The following is a 21,781-nucleotide window of genomic DNA, read 5'->3' on the forward strand; positions in this document are numbered from 1 at the left end:
TTTGTATTTTTTTCATTTTTGCAATCCATGTTGCAACTTCGACAATGACAATATTTTCCACCCAATGGTGATCAGTTACTAGCTCAAATAGGCAAAGGGCCCTCGCAAAACGAGAGAGGTACAATAATATGATTGAACACAACAAGGAAAACATGTTGTAGAGAAATAGGGACTACAAGAAAAAGATGAGGACACAGTCAGCCGGTGACTTGGCAAAGGAAACATTGCATACAGTACAAAATGATATAGAATATAATGGTGCCTTGTTCGAGCCTATAAACAATCAATCTGATGAAGGTGTGTTCATTTTCTTTTTTTCCAACAAAAAAGCATGTTTATTTTATTTTATTTTGATAACACACTCAGTCAATGTGTTCTATGCCTAATTGTTGGACCAAACATCATGCAGAGGACCATCTGGAGGCACCTCGTGCTTTGGATATTGATGATCTTCTTGATGACGAAGAGACCAGGCAGTACATTGGTGAAGGTAAATTTATTTTATGTGGCGCCTTTGAGTAAATTAATTTTGGTGAAGGTAAAATTTATTAATGTTGTGTAATGACGGCCAGTGCTTGCTTTCATAGCAGATGGTGCCTTCGAGTCCTATCGTGTCAGTGTTAATGATGTTGATCTGAATAACAATGAAGATCCTTACGATTATGTCTACCAAAATTTGCCAGATAGGCACCATGTTCTGAGAAAGGTGCCTAACTGCTTGTACTATGGAGCAATGAGATTTCAATATGAACCACCTGGATTTTGTTGCAGGAAAGGAAAGATAAAAGTACATGTTCCACAAGTGCCTGATGAGTTAAAAAAGTTATTCACAAGTCAGATAGATAATGATGCAAAATATTTTAGGCAAAACATCCAGTACTTCAACTCTCATTTCTCTTTCACGAGCCTTGGAGTAACCGTGGATCGAGAAGTTGCTACCGTGATAGGGACTGGTATATATACATTTCGTGTGCATGGGGTCTTGTACCATTGCCTGGACCATTTGGTTCCAGGTTCTAAAGGGCCTCGCCACTTGCAACTCTACTTTTATTATATGGAGGATGACAGTTTGGCGCATAGAAAAAAGAGATCGCCTGACCTAGATATCAATATTGTCAGAACTATGCTGCGAATCATGGAAGGCAACCCATATGTAGAGACCTTTAACAGAGTTGGAGCTATTCCAAATCTTGATGACTATGTAACTAAGCTCAACACTAATGTGACGCCTGACTAGTACACATGTTCAGAAATATGTTGTGTATTGCTAAATGTTTTTATTCTACACAAAATATTTGATTTATTTATATATGTATATAATATATGTTCCTTTGCTGAAAACAAGGTACAATGCACCCACGGCATCACAGGTGGCAGCTATCTGGTCAGATGGCAATGATCCCCAAGATGTTTTGATAGAAGTGTGCTTGTGTATGCCAGAGGGGATCGCCCGCGGTATATCAAAGCATATCATGGATTCTATGATCCATTGGCATATCCGTTATTTAACCCTAAGGGGGAAACTGGCTAGAATAAATTTACGCCGAACAATGATACAGTGATTGACAGGGAAGGACACACCTCTGTTGATCCAACAGATGTAGCAATCCAACAGGTACCGAAAATGATTTAAGTTCCAATGCCTTAATAAAACACATGGGTACATACTAATATATAAATTCAGGTTTGACATAGAGCAAGGTGAGGATGACGTGGACAATCAACAAGGTGAATACATGAGTACCATGGTGGAGGAAAGACATTCTAGAAGATTTGTGACAGCAAGAGAGTACTATTGTTATTTGATGCTGAAGAGGACCGTGACGCCCAAGAGGGGGGTGAATTAGGCGACTTAAAAAACTAACTCTAAACTATGGCCTCTTTTTCTAACCCTAGCAAAACCTATGCAAAAGATAAACTATCTAGATGTGCAACTACGGTTTTGCTAGTGTGTTGCTATCTCTACCGCAAATGTAGTAAAGTAATCAATGTAAATGCGGAAGCTAAAGAGCAAGATAGAGATATGCAAACTCCCGTCGACGACTCCGGTATTTTTACCGAGGTATCGAGAAGCGCGCAAGCTTCCCCCTAGTCCTCGTTGGAGCCCCTCGCAAGGGCCAAGCTCCCGATCAGGTAACTCCGTGGATAGCCTCGGGCCTTCCCCACACGCAAGTGGGTCTCCGATGTGCCTCTCGGCAAGCCTCTCCCGGATGCTCCCCGCCGTCTTCACTATCAAGCTTCCGGCCGAAACGCCACGGCCTTGTTCCCTCCGGTACACGGTGGTAGCCACACCACAAACACAGTTGGTGTGATCTCGCAAGACTTCAAGCCCCTCCAATGTACAACACTTGTGCTCGCAAGCACGGGGTGGCAAGAGGTATGCAAACCTCACTAAACACTAGGCATAAACCTAGAGCAAGCGCATAAGCGGTGGTCTAATCAACCTAAGCACTTCGCAAAGCACTTATGCTAATCACCTAATAAAACACTAAGCACTATGCATGTGGAGATCACTAAAATGGTGTATCAACACCCTTGGTATGTTTCCTTAGTTCCACACTCCTCAAATGGCCGGTTGGGGGTTGTATTTATAAGCCCCACTGAGAAAGTAGCCGTTGGGGTCGAATTCCCGCGAAACTGCTACTGATCGAACGCTGAATCGTCCTGACCAGACGGGTCCGGTCATCTCGACCATTGAGCCGGCAATATGCTGATCGGACGCTGGCCAGCGTCTGGTCGCCTACCACTGGACACGTCCGGTCGCAGATGTGCCGCTCTGGAACCTTACTGTAATCGATCGGACGCTATTGTCCTACGTCCGGTCGGTTGCCGCCAGCGTCCGGTCTAGTGTCCGGTCGCCTGTCTGCCGAGCCACTTGCCCAGCGTCCGGTCGCAGCGTCCGGTCCTGCATTCGGTCACCACAGTGAGCTCATTTCTTCACGATCTTGCGTACGGTTTGGTTCCAATCTTCATGCTTGGACTTTGCTTGTTCTCTTGGGTCTTTTCTTGTGCTCCTAAGGTCTTGCTTGAGGTGTTGATCATTGGATCATCATGTCGCCTTCGTCCAAGTTATGTCATGCACCCTATTGAACTACAAAACAAACACTTGCAAATTCATTAGTCCAATTTGGTTGTGTTGGTCATCAAACACCAAAATCCAAAGTAAATGGGCCAAGGGTCCATTTTCCTTATAATCTCCCCCTTTTTGGTGATTGATGCCAACACGACCAAGGCAAGCAAATAATAAGAATTTGGAAGTTAAAAACTACCTACTTGCTAGGATGCAATGCAAAAGGGCAAGTTTATTTGATACTTAAAGATACCAATTGAAATCATATAAGATATTTAGGGATACCAATTGAAGTCAATTGTAAGATACCAATTAAAACTTTTTACTTAAAAGCTTGTCTTTGCCCTTGCAAATGTCCCCATGTGATATTATAGATTAAAGCCTAGCTTTCTAACAAAAAAAAATTTCTCCCATTACTTAGACTAATCCATAATTCACTTTCTTCCCTTTCTCGGACCATTACCACTTGTAGACATCAACTTGATGCTTGCCTTTGGTCCTTCAAATTCTCCCCCTTTGGCATCAAACACCAAAAATGAAGACATTAGTAGCACAAGAGAGGGTCAAATTTCATGATCCTTTGTATAAGAGTGAAATGGATCACAAAATTTGACTCTCACATTATATAGACTAAGCTCCCCCTAAATATATGCATAGTTATGATAGAAAGCAAAGCATATGCATAGTTAGCAATTTATTGTACAAGAGAGTTTAATCTATATAATGCATGGAGAAAGCATATAAATATGAAATGAGATCAACATGATTATGCAAATTGAAGAATGATGCTTAACTCCGGGGACTCTAATTTCCTTACAATGAGACTACTACACATGTGATAGGTTTGAGAAAAAAAAACCATTTGAACAAGTGATAGTCTCAAAGCATCCAAGTTGTAGAACTACTCCCCCTAAATATGTGCACACAAGTGTTGAATACTTGTACCATTTGTGCACATTGATTTAAGAATCAAAATACCACTTGAAAGATGATATTTGGGAGAGATTATCTACAATTTGGACTTTGGCACATATTTGATAAATAATTGTAAAGCAAGCTATGTGCCGTGCTTCTAAACAATTTTAAACCATGTAGGTTTGCTCCAAGGGTTGATAATGAAACCGAGCAATCCTACCATATGATTTACCTATTGGATGCATGATAAAAGATTTAAGCATGTAAATGCAAACATAGGCATGAAAGATAACTAGATGCTTTAAGAGTATAACAATTGAAAAACAAAACCAATTGAAATGAATACTAATTTGAAAGTAATGACATCTAGTTACCTAATATGGGAAGGGGAATTTGGGTCCATAGTATTCACTAACCTACTTGGCAATGACTTTGTCCATCATGATGCACCCCATGAAATGCACTCAAACTTTGCCAAGTCTTCAAATTCCCCGACATCCGATGGACTTCTCACTTCCCTTTTGGGATCCAAACCTTCTTGGTGCTCTTCATGTTCGAAATGATTTCCTTTGGCACCCAAAAGCGTTTGACCCCATTGTTGGCTTGCTTGTTCACCTTGATGGCCACCACTTTGTCATTTTTCTTCTTCTTCAAGAGATAAGATGTGGAGGCCTTCTTGTCCACCATGTTGGTGTAGGTGTTGGAGAACTTGCTTGTTTGCTTTTTCTCCTTCTTCTTTGCTCCTCCCCCATTCTTCACCTTGCACTCATAGGACTTGTGACCTTCCTTGTGGCATACGTAACAAACCACGGTTTGTCCTTCATCAAGCTTCTTCACTCCCTTGATGGTGTTATCTTGATGAAGTTGGGTTTGCTTCGCCTTACCTTTCACTTGAGTCAAGTCCTTGGTGAGGCGAGCTACTTCTTGCTTGAGTTGCTCATTTTCCTTTGCAACCTTTTGTGTGCATGTATCTACAACAACTTTCTCAACACAAACTTGGTTGCACAAAGGTGAGTCTAAACATAAATCATTGCAAGAAGTAGAGACATCCTTTTTAATGATAGAACTTTTCCTTTTAGATGCCTTGGTGGGGGTATTTTTGATGGCTTCAAGATTAGCAACTTTAATAGTTAGCTCATCACAATGTTTGCACATGATTTCCAATTTAGCAAGCAAACTTTGATAATCATTTTGTGAGCTAGCTAACTTTTCTTTTAATTTTTCAGCTTCTTTTGTTGACTAGTGCAAACTTTAGCATATTTAAGATTTTGTTGCACAATTGTATTATAAGAAGGCAAATCATCATCACTATCGCTCTCACTAGAGGATGGGCTTTCATTACCTCGTGCCATAAGGCACACACGAGAAGAGCTTGATGATGAGTGCTTGCGCCCTCGTCTCTTGTGATGATCTTCTTCACTTGAAGAATCATCCCATGACCTTATTGATGTGAGGGCTTTGTTCTTGCAAGCCTTCTTCTTTGCCTTGGGTGTGGGCTTGTTTGGACAAACTTCCACAAAGTGCCCCAACTCACCGTATCGATAGCATCCTCTCTTTCTTTGCTCATTTCTTTGATTAGTGAAAACGAGGTCTTGAATTTGGATGGGCACACCCTTGACATTGAGCCTTACGATCATCTTCTCCACCTCTTTGATAAGTTTGATTGATTCTTCATCAAGGTCGGAGGTGGAGGAGGAGGATTGATCATCATCACTTGATTCTTGTTCATCATCATCATCATCCTCATCTTCTTCTTCTTCACTTGAGGAGCTTGAGCTTGAGCTTGACTCAACTTTCTTGCCCTTCATCTTTTTCTTCTCGCTACAAGCGAGAGCTTTGCCTTTGCTTGATGAAGATGCTTCTCCTTGACCCATCTTACATGACATTTCAAATGCCACTAGCTTGCCAATGACAATGCCCAGGGTCATGGTGCTCAAGTTCTCCATGTTGTGAAGGATGGTGATGATGCTTGCATATTTCTTTTGTGGTAGAACGGAGATGATCTTCCTCATGATGTCTGCATCATCTAGCTTTAATAATCCTATTGAATGGAGCTCATTGATAATTAGATTCAATCAAGAATACATATCACGAACAAGCTCATCATCATTCATAGCAAAGGAATCATAATTTTGCTTGGCTAGACAATGTTTTTGCTCACGGACATTACTTGTGCCGTCATGGAGCTCTAGGAGTTTTAACCAAATTTCATGTGCCGTATTTAAGGTGAACACTTAGTTAAACACATCCATGCTAAAAGATTCAAACAAGCAATTCTTTGCTCTAGCATTGAAATGCATTTCTTTTTCATCACTCTTTGTGGGCTTTTCGGGATTCTTAATGGGTTTCATCTCGTCACGAGTGACTCTCCATACACCCAAATCAACCACCTCAAGGTGGCAAGCCATTCTAGCTTTATAGTATGGGAAGTTAGTGTCGTCAAATTGTGGAGGCCTAGCGGTATCCATCCCAACCACTCTATAAACGCGTCGGCTCAACGGCGGTTAAGCCAAGGGTCCAAATATGAGCCAACCGGCTCTGATACCAATTGAAGGGGACCGTGACGCCTAAGAGGGGGGGGGGTGAATTAGGCGACTTAAAAAACTAACTCTAAACTATGGCCTCTTTTTCTAACCCTAGCAAAACCTATGCAAAAGATAAACTATCTAGATGTGCAACTACGATTTTGCTAGTGTGTTGCTATCTCTATCACAAATGTAGTAAAGTAATCAATGTAAATGCGGAAGCTAAAGAGCAAGATAGAGATATGCAAACTCCCGTTGACGACTCCGGTATTTTTACCGAGGTATCGAGAAGCGTGCAAGCTTCCCCCTAGTCCTCGTTGGAGCCCCTCGTAAGGAATCCCTCGCAAGGGCCAAGCTCCCGGTCGGGTAACTCCGTGGATAGCCTTGGGCCTTCCCCACGCGCAAGTGGGTCTCCGATATGCCTCTCGGCAAGCCTCTCCTAGATGCTCCCCGCCGTCTTCACTATCAAGCTTTCGGCCAAAACGCCGTGGGCCTTGTTCCCTCCGGTACACGGTGGCAGCCACACCACAAACATGGTTGGTGTGATCTCGCAAGACTTCAAGCCCCTTCGATGTACAACACTTGTGCTCGCAAGCACGGGGTGGCAAGAGGTATGCAAACCTCACTAAACACTAGGCATAAACCTAGAGCAAGCGCATAAGCGGTGGTCTAATCAACCTAAGCACTTCGCAAAGCACTTATGCTAATCACCTAATAAAACACTAAGCACTATGCATGTGGAGATCACTAAAATGGTGTATCAACACCCTTGGTATGTTTCCTCAGTTCCACACTCCTTAAATGGCCGGTTGGGGGTTGTATTTATAAGCCCCACTGAGAAAGTAGCCATTGGGGTCGAATTCCCACGAAACTGCTACTGACCGGACGCTAAATCGTCCTGACCAGACGCGTCCGGTCGTCCCGACCGTTGAGCCGGCAATATGCTGATCGAACGCTGGCCAGCGTCCGGTCGCCTGCCACCGGACGCGTCCGGTCACAGATGTGCTGCTCTAGAACCTTACTGTAATCGATCGGATGCTACTGTCCTGCGTCCGGTCGGTTGCTGCCAGCATTCGGTCTAGTGTCCGGTCGCCTGTCTACCGAGCCACTTGCCCAGCGTCCGGTCCTGCATTCGGTCACCATGGTGAGCTCATTTCTTCATGATCTTGCGTACGGCTTGGTTCCAATCTTTATGCTTAGACTTTGCTTGTTCTCTTGGGTCTTTTCTTGTGCTCCTAAGGTCTTGCTTGAGGTGTTGATCATTGGATCATCACGTCGCCTTCGTCCAAGTTATGTCTTGCACCCTATTGAACTACAAAACAAACACTTGCAAATTCATTAGTCCAATTTGGTTGTGTTGGTCATCAAACACCAAAATCCAAAGTAAATGGGCCAAGGGTCCATTTTCCTTATAGATGCAAGTTAGAGAGGGGCTTTTTAACATAATGCTATTTGGAGGATGACTTTTCCAACAATGGGTCGTTGACATGTACGTAAAGATCGAGTCTATGAGGCTTGATTGGTATTCTAACCCTAATAACCAGAAACTCATACGGGTGGAGCTATAGCAAGTGAGTTATACAATGTTTTATTATTGCAATATAATATGACACAACAATTCAAAACTAAAAATAATCATACATGCTCTATATTTTCTATTTTTACGTAGGGTTTGGTTGATGTAATTTTTGCTAGAGAGACAAGGGCTTTAGAGGTTGGCAAGAGAGTAGTGCTACCTCGTAGTTTCCCAGGTGGCGATTGTGACATGATGCAAAGATTTCTTAATGCAATGGCTATAGTCCAGCGTTTTGGAAAACCAGATTACTTCATCACCATGACTTGCAATCTGTACTAGGAGGAGATTACTCAAAATCTTGAGCCTGGCCAAGAACCACAAGATAGGCCTGAGCTGGTTTCAAGAGTATACAGGGCCAAGCTACAGTCCTTGATGGATTTATTGATCGAGAAAAAGTATTTTGGAGATGTGGCAACATATGTCCATGTCACTAAATTCCAAAAGAGAGGGCTTCCACATGAACATATCCTACTAATTATGAAGAAAGGCAGTAACTTAACAACTCCAAATGCTTATGACAAAGTCATTTCTGCAGAGCTACCAGACAAGGATAAATACCTTGTGTTGCATAGCCTGACCATCAAGCATATGTTGCATGGCCCATGTGGGGTTTTGAATAGAAAGTGTGCTTGTATGGTTAATGGAGAATGCCACTTTCACTATCCTAGACAGTTTTGTGCAACAACACAGCAAGGCAAAGATTCATATCCTTTGTATAGGAGGAGGGATGATGGACATCGTGTGAAAGTAAGAGGTGCTGAGTTGGACAATAGGTGGGTGGTTCCATACAATCCTGGGCTGCTTATGACATATAATTGCCACATAAATGTTGAAGTTTGCTCAAGCATCAAAGCTTATAAGTACTTGTTTAAGTATGTACACAAAGGCCACGACCGTGCATCATACTCTATTGATCCTGCTGGAGTAATCAATGAGATCCATCAGTACAGGGATGCTAGATACATATCACCCCCGAAAGCTGTACATAGGATTCTTGGCTTCCACCTTTTTGGAGTTTGTCCATCTATTTTGCAGCTCTAGTGTCATCTACTTAATATGCAGTCTGTTATTATTGAGGAGATAGCCGATCTCAAGGATGTTGTAAAAAAACCATCCGCAGCTATGACGTTACTCACGGAATACTTCACATTGAACCGTGCTAATAGTTATGCAAGGAAATTTTTGTATAGAGAAATCCCAGAACACTACTGGTGGATTAGTGGTAAGAAGGCATGGCAGAGAAAAAAGGAGAGGGGACAGGTGGGGCGTATTGTGTATGCACACCCGGCTAAAGGAGAAAGATATTTCTTGAGAGTACTTCTAAATCATGTATGAGGTGCAACCTCATTTGAGAATTTACGGACAGTTGCTGAAATCATGTACCCTACTTTCAGAGAAACATGCGAGAAGAGAGGACTCATAGAAAGGGTCATACTATTGATGACTGCTTGAGTGAGGCAACAACTTTTTAGATGCCAGCAGCTTTGCGACGGTTATTTGTGACTATCCTTGTGTTTTGTGAGGCCACCAACATGCGTGGATTGTGGGACGAGCACAAGAAATCTTTCTCTGAAGATTATAGCCAAAATAATCCTAACAAAGCACCAGTAGAACAAATGGTTCTCAGAGACATTCAGGATTTACTTCCGTCAATGGGAAAGGATATCAGGAATTCTGATCTACCTAAGCTAAATGATACAAGTAATATTTTCAGCAGTAATATTATTCTAAAAATATTTTATTGTCTGGTACAATACATAATTCTAATAGTTTAATATTTGGATGTCAATACACTAACTAGTTCATATTTATTTACTGATTTCATTATCATTTTCTTGTGTCAAGATGAAAGAGGTTAGGGAGGAACTGGCTGTGCCTGTTGACCAAGAACATTTGGATATGTATGCATCTCTTAACAACGAACAACGTGAAGGATTTGATGAAATATTAAATTGCGTACTGAATAAGAAGATCCAAGTGTTTTTCGTGGATGGTCCATGAGGAACAGGAAAGACATTCCTATATAAGGCACTTCTTGGTAGAGTGCGCTCAGAGGGATTAATTGCCATTGCGACTGCAACTTCAGGTATTGTGGCGTCGATATTGCCTGGAGGACGCACAACACACTCAAGGTTCAAAATCCCAATTAAGCTTGCTGACAATAGCACATGCAGCTTCACAAAGCAAAGTGGCACTGCAGAGTTACTGCATACGGTATCCTTGATTATATGGGATGAAGTAGCAATGACAAAGCGGCTAGCAGTTGAGTGTCTTGATAGGTCTCTCCAAGATATTGTGCATTCTTGTTTGCCATTTGGGGGAAAGGTTATGGTATTTGGTGGAGATTTTAGACAGGTGCTACCTGTGGTACCACGTGGGACAAGAGCACAGGTAACAGATGCTATATTGCAGCGATCTTATTTGTGGGAAAGAATAAGGAAGATACGGTTGTCACGTAACATGAGGGCTCAGTCTGACCCATGGTTTGTAGATTACCTCCTTAGAATCAGGAATGGAACTAAAGAGACAATTGGAGATGATTATGTACGCCTTCCAGATGATATTTTGATTGGCTATACCAACAACAAAGAATCAGTAAACAAGCTCATTCAAGAAGTCTTCCCATCACTTGAGAAAAATGCAAGATCATCAGCTTATATGAGCACACGCGCCATCCTATCTACCACAAATGCGCATGTGGATCAGCTAAATGCAAGTATGATTGACAAGTTTTCTAGGTGAGGAAAAGGTTTATCATAGCTTTGACTTTGTCGATGATGACTCAAGGAATAACTACCCTATTGACTTCTTGAACTCCATCACTCCAAATGGTCTTCCCCCGCATGAGCTCAAAATAAAAACCAACTGCCCTGTGATCCTTCTCCACAATCTTGATCCTAACAATGGTTTGTGCAATGGAACAAGACTAATGGTTAGAACATTCCAAGACAATGCAATTGACGCAGAAATAGTTGGTGGGCATCATGCAGGGAAAAGGGTGTTCATACCTAGGATCCCTATGTCTCCAACAGATGATATTTCACTTCCTTTCAAGTTGAAAAGGAAGCAATTCCCAATTCGTTTGAGCTTCGCGATGACAATAAATAAAGCTTAGGGGCAAACCATCCCACATGTTGGGATCTATCTTCCAGAGCCAGTGTTCTCACATGGGCAGCTCTATGTTGCCTTGTCGAGGGGTGTGTCTAGGCAAACAACAAGAATTTTGGCTAAACCAAACAAGGAATTAGATCCAACAGGGAAGTGTACCAAGAATATAGTGTATAAAGATGTCCCGGAATGGTGACAAGGTGGTAAGTAATGTCCTAAATGACTATTTTTTAATCTCTATAATCCTTGTCAATTTAATTAGTTGACCAAAAAAAATATTGCCATTGAATTGTGTATTGATTTGCATCCATCTGCAAAAACTGAAATACTTAGACGGAGAGAAGGCTTCGGCAAAACCCTAAGGGAGCAGAGATCAATGCTTTATATTACCTCGAGATTCATTCTTATGCTGATCCGGTGGCATGACTAGCGAAGAACAGTTTTGGCTCCTAATTTCTTCTTTGCTCTTCCAGCTATCGTGTTGTTTTTTCTTTCTAGGCTTCCAGCTCCGGCTCATAGATTGGTAGTGAAATTGTGTATATGGACCACCATGCTGAAACATGAATGGATCTTCAATTTTGTCCCTCTCATTGTTTGTCTTCTTGTGTATCAATTTACACAATAATGAAAAAGTCCCTCAATGAAATTGTTTGTCTTCTTGTATATCACCTAAAAAAACACAAAATTTTGAAGGAAAAAACACGCACTAACTTTACTATGCCTTCTTATGCAAAAATGTTTCTCGGATTGTATACATGATCAAATACAATTGTGTAAAAGTTGAACTATGAAAAAAATTTGATTGTTTTCATGTGCATCCCCGAGATAAAACCGTGGCGTTAGCACGGGTATTATACTAGTCTTACAAGTACTACAAGAACATTGTAAATACAACATGTATAAATATGAGTACTATGAGAATACTTCATGAAACTTCTCAAAATTACTATAAAAACAATATAGAACACATCATAGAATATCAAACACTCTGTATAACCAAGGAAATAAAAATAAAGAGAACAGTTAATTAGATAAATATAAAAAGAAAAATGAAATGAGAATGGAAAGAAGAAAAAAATCCACCTAATAATAGAGAAAAATAAAAGGAAAAGATAAAGGTTGATGCAGTGGAGGAACATGAACTCAAACATAAATGATATATATGGGCAACTAGAATGCAAAATCTATTAGGTGACCTGTCGTGCTACCTCCTCAATGTGCGACTGTGGCCACCACGACGTGCCCCTCTTCTTCTCCACCTCCGGTGGTTTTAGAAGGGGCTCGGGGGAGGGAGGCAGGCCCAGCGGTGGGAGTGAGAGAGACGGCGGCCAGGCGGAGGCAGCGGTGACACCGCCAGAACAGACGGCGGAGGAGGCGACCGGATCAGGTTAGGGTGACGGTAACCATGACCATGGTGGCGGCAGGGGAGCGGAGAAGAAGGAGAGCCCTGGTGCAGTAGATCTCGCCAGAGCTCCGTGGTTGGACGGTGGCCGGCGGTGGCAGCGGGGTCTCGCGCTACCCTATAGCGCCACGGGTTGCACATTATCTCTGTCCCAACTGGAATACATGGATCGTAACAAGACTGGTGCGGTGGGAAGAAAACTTGCCCAACAACAAGTCAAAAATCCATTACAGAAAACGACCAACCCGAAACTACCGAAACAATCGAGGGCGGGGTAATGGTCGGTGGCACGCTCGGGAGAATCGCCCGTTTGGCATCAGTTTGAGCACAAACAGAGCATGACTCGCACGTCATTGATCATAGCACTGGGAAACGGAATGCTTGTCACTTCCACGATGGATGTACTCAAAAGCTAAAATTTTCATCTGAATTTCTGAGATATCTCATACATGGGGTACATTACTCATCATGTTTGTTATTACAAATTAAACCGACATCATGTTACAAAAAGAATGAATCAAACTTGACGCGGAAATGAAGTAACTCTGATGAAGCAAATGGGAAGGAGAAGGGCAACGACATCAGACGATCAAACCATGTACTCCGTAGAAAAGTAAGCGAGAATGACGAACAAGCCAAGAGTGTACTACGGTGATCGATATAATGGCGGATCATCAGTTGAACCTGTTGCAGACCTTGCGGACCTCCCCCTGCGTGCCGGTGAGCACTTTGACCTCGCTGAGCTTGACGAGCGCCTTGGGGAAGAGCGAAGTGAAGAGGCCGTTGTCTTTGGCGAGCAGGTCCACGATCGAGCTCGTGGACCCGTCCTTGTACAGGTTCTGGTCGCACGCGAGCACGCCGCGTTTTTTCTGCAGGTTCTTGTAGTAGTGGTTGTCCACCTTGAGCGCGCTCCACTGGTCGTCCAGGAACACGACGTTGTTGTCCGACGAGGGTACGTTGGGGCACACGTTGTTCTTGTACAAGAACGCGTAGCTCGGGTCCATGCCGGGGTCCGTCGCGCCGGGCCTGCCGCCGTACTTGTACAGCCGGCTGCTCTTGATCGCGCTGCAGCGCGTGGCGCCCACGGTGTGCGCGCCCAGCAGCAGCGCCGAGTCGAACGCGCTCAGCCCCAGCCCGCCGAAGTACGCGACCGTCTGCGCCGCGGTGAACTCAGGCGACGGGAGCTTGACGTCGGAGGCCAGTGACCGTCGGCGGTCCCTCCGCCCCGTGCGCACCGAGTACGAAGCCCCGCCGGCCAGCGCGACGGCGTCCCGGGTGGCGAGGATCTGGATGTCGGAGCAGGACACGACACCGGGGCACCTCCGCTCCAGCTCCGCCTTGATGGCCGCGATGACGTCGTAGCCCTTGACGCTAAGGTTCGGCGGCGCCGTCTTCTCGGTGCCGGGGCCGTCGATCAGCAGACCGCCGTCACAGCCCTGCGAATTACACAGTAACCGTGCCGTGTCATCACGTTATTATTAACAAACCAGGTAGCGCAACACACGGGTGGACAGTGGACGACTTGCTATAGCTTGTACACGCACGTACATTGACGGCGCACTCGTGGAACTGCATGCGGAGGAGGTAGGCGACGATGGGGTTCTCGCGCGCGAAGCGGGCCCTGACGATGCTCTGCACCACCGCTTCCACGTCGGTGCCGTTGCACTTGCCCCTGTAGAACCCGTACTGCAGCTGGGCGCTGCCGCCGGCGGCCAGTGCCAGGATGGAGGCGGCCACCATGAGCGCCGCCGCGCCAGCACCATTGCCCGCTGCTGAGGCCATACCGATCGATCCCTGACTGTGGTTAGCTTGGTTTGCACGTATTTGGGATCCTCGTCAGATCAGTATGGTGAGAGGGAAATGGCGAATGGCTAAGCCTACTTATAGGACACCTCTGGGTCTGGGAGATAATACAATGCAACAAAAAAAGTGATGCGAGCTTAGTTGTTTACTAGTGCTGTTTTCATGGTCGTGGAGATCACGTACGACGCTGACAGCCCCATGTTTGTCCTTTTATGTATCCATGAAATCCATTAAACAAAAGGACCGTGCTAGCTGTGCCTGGAAGATTCAGTATATATATGCTGTCCTCTGAGTTTTATTGTATTATTGATCCGGCTGGAATTCAGGCTCAGGGTTTTTATTTGGCTGCACACCTTGATGTTAATTGACTAGTATATATATGTGCTGCCTAGATCCTGCAATAGTGGGTTTGCACTAACCCACTCACACCAACAGCGGAACAGGCCATGGATGCCGACCATCATTGTGCAGCATTACTCTTCAGAGCCGTTTTCCCAACACTTTGTTTATTGTGCATGCTTTCATCATCCTAATAATCGAAATAAGTGTTCTACATTCAAAAGTCCTGAACACAGCATTGCATTTTGCAGTTTGGCTGCTCTTTCGTGCTATTCTCTGACTAGGAGGGAGATTAATTTGACATATTCCTTGCACAGGATATTGTAATCTGAGGGAGTGAGAGGTCAGGTCAAAACTCAAAATTTTGTTCAACTTTTAATGAAGGGGTGAGAAGGAAAATGTCACTAGTTATTATTTATTATATATATATACACATTCAATGCAACAGAAGTCTAAACCATTCAATACGGCCGGATAACTAAGCACAAGTTGCAGCCTTTGTTTGCATCTGTTCAGTTGTTGAAAACAGCGTTTGTTTGCTTAATGAAATAAACTCCCTTTATCTAGAAAAAAAATCTTTGATTGATTGATCTACTGATTTATTAGTCTGACACAAGAGTCTTTGACTCTTTTTCTCGTGGCTCTGTTCCTGCTCCCTCACTTAACCTGACAAAAATAAGAGCGGGCGCTTTTAACAGACTTGGGCCTCTTTCAGGCTGCCTGACTCCTGCCTAGGACGGCCCATGCATGGTCCTGTGGGCCTTTCGGGTACACACATGTCAATCTTGTCACTCTTAACATGAAGACGAATACCTGTCCGGTCCAGCCCATTTCAATTCTTCTGTTGTACTCCACGTTGATGGGTGAGATTAGTTCCTTGTTGGGTCGGTGCCCGTTTGACTTGGCGACTCCGCGGCACATGGACACTGTTGCTTGAGCTCCAATGCAGTCGCTTTGAGACTTTGTTTACCTTCAGTAGATCAAAGGCAGGCATAAATGTATCATCATGAGCTTATCCAGCACATGAGAATGTATGCGCAGCTCCGGCTTGTCTGGCCACAGTCCACACCAACTGAATGTCTGGTTGCTTCAAGTCCAGATAAGGCCCTGTTTAGATTACAAAAATTTTCACCCTAAAATATCATATCGAATCTTGCGGCACATGCATGGAGTATTAAATGTAGACGAAAAATAAAACTAATTGTACAGTTGGGTGAGAAAAAAAAACGAACCTTTCAAACCTAATTAGTCTATAATTAGACACTAATTGCCAAATACAAACGAAAATGCTACAGTAGCCAACACTAAAATTTTTTTGCCAACTAAACGCTTATAGCAGAACACATATCGCGGGTCAAATCAGATCAAGGTAGCTACCTATAGGAAATATAAGTACTATGCAGGAGAACAACTTGTAGTGTAGGCTATAGCTAACATATGAGGAAGCTCCAAATGGGGACGACGCTAGCTAGCTAGCTAGTAGTGTAGGAGTGGCAGGCCGGTGGTATATATAATAATATATATGAATATATATCACCTCAATTCGCAACAACGACAACATGCTACTTTCATCTTCTAAGCATGCTAAGCATGCAACCTCTGACATGTGATAGGTAAGCTTAATGCTAAAGTACTTGTATCTTATTTTTTCTGTACTTTTTACTTTTCATAGCTTAGCCTAGTGTTAAGAATATGCTCAGCATCTATTTTAGTGGTTGAATATCCTATAGCAAGTGGAAGTCCCCTTTGCCTATAAAGGGTAAGAGAGTGTCATGGTAAAAATATGCCATATCATTTTCTCATTCAATCAAGAGGCCAAGGGCCAAGCTGCCCTCTGGTAATTCCAGATCTGAATCTGAGATCCAATCGGACAACAATCTAATATCAGAACCGAGAGGGTTCTTGGGTGAGTGAGCGCCATGTCCACCGTCAGCCAGGTCACGAGAGCGCGCGCCGCCGCGGGTGCCAGAGCCGATGATCGTGCAACGCGCCTTGCTGCCGCAGAGGCAGCGGCTGTGGCGGTGGTTGAGACGGCTAGATAGGCGGCAGCTGTGGCCCAGGCCACGGTAGACGCGGCTGCAACACTGCGCGCTGAGATAGAGCAGGTGCCGGAGCCAGCTGGAGGATCACGTAGCCCGGTCGGGCACTGCTTCCAGTCGCCGTCACTAGAGCGGCATCGTGGTCGGCGCGGCCGCTCCTTGGTGCTGCAGGCGGTCTACCGTGACTCCAGAGCAAGAACGCCCTGGCCGATGCTCACCAACTCGAACTACCACGAGTGGAGCCTGCTAATAAAGGTCAAGCTGCAGGCCCGACAGCTGTGGGAGGCGGTTCACGTCGGCGGCGTCGACTACGATGACGATCGTCGGGCGCTGGACGCGTTGTGTGCCGCCGTCCCCACGGAGCTTGGTGCCTCCCTCGCCAACAACGCTATGACAAAGCTGGCGTGGGAATCGATTGCCGCGGCACGCATTGACGAAGATCGTGTGCGCCGGGCGACGTTGCAGCGCCTCCGAGGGGAGTGGGAAGGTCTCGCCTTTCAGCTTGGTGAGCAAGTCGAGGACTTTGCCCTTCGTCTTACCAATTTGATGGAGCAGATGGCGCGCAACGGCGACACCGACCTCAAGGAGGAGCGTGCGGTGGAGAAATTCCTCCGCTGCATGCCGAGGACATACGCGTAGATCATCATGTCGATCGAGACGCTCCTCGACTTCGAGCTACTCACACCGACTTTGAGGACGTGTTCGGGAGGCTCAAGGCGGTGCAGGACAGCGAGGAGGGGCTTCACACCGAGCCGAGCGCCGCCGGAGGCAAGCTGCTGTACACGATGGAGCAGTGGCGTGCCTTCGACAAGATGAAGAAGGAAGGATCCAGTTCGTCTGACTACAAGGAGTGTCGCTGGTGTCAACATGGCGGCAAGAAGGAGGAGAAGGGACCCCAAGGCCAGGTCAACGCTGATGGCGGCGCCACCGATGAGCGCAAGGCGACCCAGGATGACACCTGCAACAACTATGGCAGGGCTGGCCACTACGCCAAGGACTGCCGCCTTCCTCCATGCTATGGTGGGTAGGCTCACATCGCGCAAGCAGAAGAGCAGGATGCCACCCTATTCCTAGCGCATAGGTGCATCGAGCTATAGCAAGACATTGGGGAGGGGGTGAAAGGTCCAATCTTTCCCCTTTCTAGGTTGGCTGGCTCCGCCGAGCTCCACCTCGATGAACCATGAGCTCATGCCATCCTCGACAAAGGTGCCGCCGATGACAAGATCGATGACTGGTACCTCGACACCGGTGCAACGCACTACATGACTAGTCGACGTGAGTTCTTCTTCAACCTAGACTCTGGCGTGAATGGCTCCATCAAGTTTCATGATGCCTCCGCCATCGAGATCAAGGGCGTCATCTCGGTCATCTTCAAGGCCAAGACGGGGGAGCACCATCTTCTCACCGAGGTGTACTGAAACATCCTCAATTTCCCGCGAAGGGAAAATCCATAGAATGAATTATAATATGATGAAACCAATAGTTGATTCCATCATATTATCATATATCAGTCGATATCACAGTCATACATCGTAAGATTACAAGAATTCAAGATATTACATCACTGGGGAACACACCTATTACAGAGTTAATCTAGCGAAAGACTATCGAGTGAAGGCTTCTCCTTCACGGGCATCATCAGAGTTGGCGTAGTGCAGCGTAGATTCCATCTTCGAACCAAACCTGAGCGTAGGCACGAGACCTCCTAATCCTTCTAAAGTTAGCATATCTGAGAAGCAGGAAAATCAACACACCACCAGATGTGTGCAGGCCATGGTCAGCACCGATGAGCTTTAGTGGAAAGATAAAACAAGAGGATTTGGCGATCCTAACATGTGGCTGTGGTTTGCATTCTTAGCGCATGAGAAGTAAATAACAATTTATAATAATAATATCCAATTTTTAACACATTCACCACCACACCATCTGTATCCATCCACCAACCATCCATCCCAAACCATGTCCACACCACCACACCATCCATATCCATCCACCAACCTTCCATCCCAAACCATCTCCACCCCACCACACCTTATCTCATCTCACACACTTAGGTCGACAGGCCGACTCCCTCTCAGTCTTGTCTCAACGACCCGTAGCCCCAAGGCTCACGACCGGAAAATACCCCAAACCCTGGAGGGAGAATAGAAGGACTCATCTCCTATCTAGTTTAAGCGAAACCCAGGAAAGGTCCATAGCCAACGAGTCGGCATATGTATCGATCGATCAACCATACACTCTGCAGAGGTTTTACATACCCACAAGATAGCCATCCTCGATGGTGCCCCGTCTAGGCAGATTCCGGCCACTTTCTAGCCTAGAACGATGCCACCCTACCTCTTAGCCCTAGAATATCCCAAGTCTAGTCTGGGATGGCTGATACTGTGAGTCATAGACAGAGCCGGGGCCCTCCGGATGTCAAGAGCCTGGTCCACAAGGCCTCCTAAAGTCTCAGAAGGGTGTGGGGGAAACCGCGCGCCCCATACCTCCTTGCACACGTTCGCCTAGCAGTAGTGGCATTGTTCTACCAAGTAGTCCGACCGTCCCACACCATATAGGGCGAGTGGGATGTAAAGGATTCCCGGTGAGTCTGAGTACTAGTAAGTCCTTAGGGATTTACCAAGCCAGAACGTCCTCAACAGGGTTTCCATTTTACGTGCCACCACAGCACCTCTACCCCGGGCTCCACCTCTCCGAGGTTCACACCCAAGGACACCTCCAATTACCATTTTTACCCGCCATAGGTATTCCCTATCCAAGTGCCCAGGTAGCACCACATAGCAAGACTTGCCCCAGGCTCGTCGTTATTCCAGCTCGATCGACATAACCCTCACTCTCCACGCACCCAAGACACACGCAGCACGCTCTCACACCACCTAGTCTGGCACCCATAGCCAAACCATCCCCAGGGGGTTCACCACCAGCATCATATCCCTAATATAATGCGAAGTGGAGTTAATAATAAGTATAGTGGTGTAATATGCAAGCAAGCAGGTAAGTAAGCATATATAAGCGAGCAAATGCACAAAGCAGGGTGACGTGGTAGAGTGGGTTGCATTAGGGTAATAATGGCTCAGGTAGTAGCATGCATCAAAGTACTAGCAAAGGAATAATTATAAAGCGCTAGCAGTTCTAGATATTATGCAATGTCTAATAGGATTCTCTAAAAGAGGGTGCTGCCATGACACCTGCAATGTAGAGGTAGTAGTGGTACAATTCTCCATCTGTTGGTGTTCCATTAGCAAGGTCGCCTCCTCCTGCGTCGACTCCATTCCGCAGTCCTTGTCGTCGTCCACGTTCTCTTGGTCTGATCGCCAGCTACTCCGCTAAGCGTCACGCAAGGCAAGAGAACACTCGACACCCGAAAAGACGACAAGGCACAGGAAGATCCAATAATACCAATGAGACAATAAAAGATACACGGCTTGGCCCTCTCGGCGGTTGTTCGATTTCCTCGGGCCATGAATCACAAGTGGTGGTTTGCTAAGCACAAGCTTAAGTCATGGCCAAGCCGGTATGGCTTTATGATAGACGGTTTAAGCCAGAGCTTATCTAGAGCAAACACCACGGCTCACGATCTTTTGATCCAGTGTCATTGAATTGATGGGGATTGGAAGTCGAGCCCCAAGAAAGAAGAACGACGGGGTTCGACTCTTATAGCCTTATCCCGCAAGTCACAATTTGGACATGAGTTGCACACAAGAATGATAACACTATTGTGACTTGGCTTCAATGTACTTCAGCTCGCCCGCTACGGTAGAAAGCGGTAGCGCAAAGAGTTTGGACAGCAATAGGTTCTCTCGATCCTCATGACATAATAACGTCGGGAGCCGAGAAGAGAGTTGCTCAGCAAAACAAAAGAAGCGAGGGTTAGCTAGGCACATCCATGTCATGTTCTCAGACACATCTTCGGGGAAGATGGTTTTAGACGGTCGATCGGGTCGACACGCATGGGTTCGAGGTACGACATAGACTATAGCTTCGCTAGCTAAAAAGAGATAGTCCAGTCTTTGATCCAATCGCCATGGACACGGCGGGATCGAACAGAGCGGCTGATAGGGCAATGACAGCAAGGAACTGAGATCTGCTCCTTCCAACACACACGCCACGATAGAAGACAGGGCATCGGAAGGAGCGACTCACTAAAGAGTACAAGTGCGCAAACCACTCGTAGGGTACCCGACTTAGGTGCACTGGCACTAAGACATCTCTCTAATTCATAGCGGTGCGGTTGTCACCACGGGAATCAAGGAAATGCGATGGTCATACAAGGTACAAGCATACGGGGGTTTGTGCATGAAGAGGCAAGTAAAAGTAAAAGAGTGGCGTAACTCCATGGTCATGGCGAGGCGAACTCGCGGCCACAAGCTATACCAACGGGTTGGCACCCATTGTTCCACGATTGTTATCTCTAGGTCATCTCCCACAGGACTTGGTCATGGAGGGCTCAAGGCGTGCGGGTGATATCCGCATCGATGTTAGTATCGACATCGAATCCATCACGACCATGTTCTAGGGCCGAAGGCAGGAGCTAACACTCGTGGTACTATGAAGCCAACTAAAAAGCGACGGGTCGAGTTACACTTGGCATCACGGTCATGGCGATACGGATCCCATGATCGTAACGTCTGAACGAGATACAATCCCTCAGCCGGCTCGAAGGCTCGGCACACAGGCAACAACACCAACAATCAGCGATAAGAACCAAACACAATCGAAGACGCAACAACTCGACACGACTGCGGAGTAGCACATTCCTTAGCGAGGGGGATGGGTAGACCTGCACAAGGGCATGGTGTAGATAGATATAGATAGATCAAGATCACGTATTATAAGTGTACGAACGAGTATAGGAATGAGCAGGAAGGGGCTTTCGTCGGTGATGGGGATGGCGTTCGACTAGAATTCAACTTCGTGAAAAATATGTGGTGGCCCAAGGGTTGTTGTAACTTGTCCCAGAGGGTTGTGGCTTCCTCTGGCCAGCTGAGGCCATCTACGGCCTGC

At 45.7% G+C, this 21,781-nt stretch overlaps 1 protein-coding gene and 1 pseudogene across 1 annotated transcript; one reads left to right on the plus strand and one right to left on the minus strand.

Annotated features, from left to right (window-relative positions):
• The first annotated feature begins 733 nt into the window (after positions 1 to 733).
• LOC136536854 (uncharacterized) lies at positions 734 to 1,847 on the plus strand (annotated as a pseudogene).
• Positions 1,848 to 13,270: 11,423 nt separating this feature from the next.
• On the minus strand, positions 13,271 to 14,378 carry LOC136539322 (peroxidase 57-like). The gene is made up of 2 exons (XM_066531277.1): positions 14,145 to 14,378; positions 13,271 to 14,032 (listed from the first exon to the last, which is right to left on the minus strand). The coding sequence occupies exons 1-2, from the start codon at positions 14,376 to 14,378 to the stop codon at positions 13,271 to 13,273; spliced, it is 996 nt and encodes a 331-aa protein (XP_066387374.1).
• Positions 14,379 to 21,781: the final 7,403 nt, after the last annotated feature.

Source organism: Miscanthus floridulus, chromosome 2, assembly GCF_019320115.1.
Source record: "Miscanthus floridulus cultivar M001 chromosome 2, ASM1932011v1, whole genome shotgun sequence".
NCBI classification, from domain to species: domain Eukaryota; kingdom Viridiplantae; phylum Streptophyta; class Magnoliopsida; order Poales; family Poaceae; genus Miscanthus; species Miscanthus floridulus.

Coding starts and splice junctions, on each gene's coding strand:
- LOC136539322 (XM_066531277.1), bottom strand. CDS start 14,378: ATGGCCTCAGCAGCGGGCAATGGTGCTGGCGCGGCGGCGCTCATGGTG. Junction 14,033..14,144: donor TCCACGAGTGCGCCGTCAAT/GTACGTGCGTGT, acceptor TGTAATTCGCAG/GGCTGTGACGGCGGTCTGCT.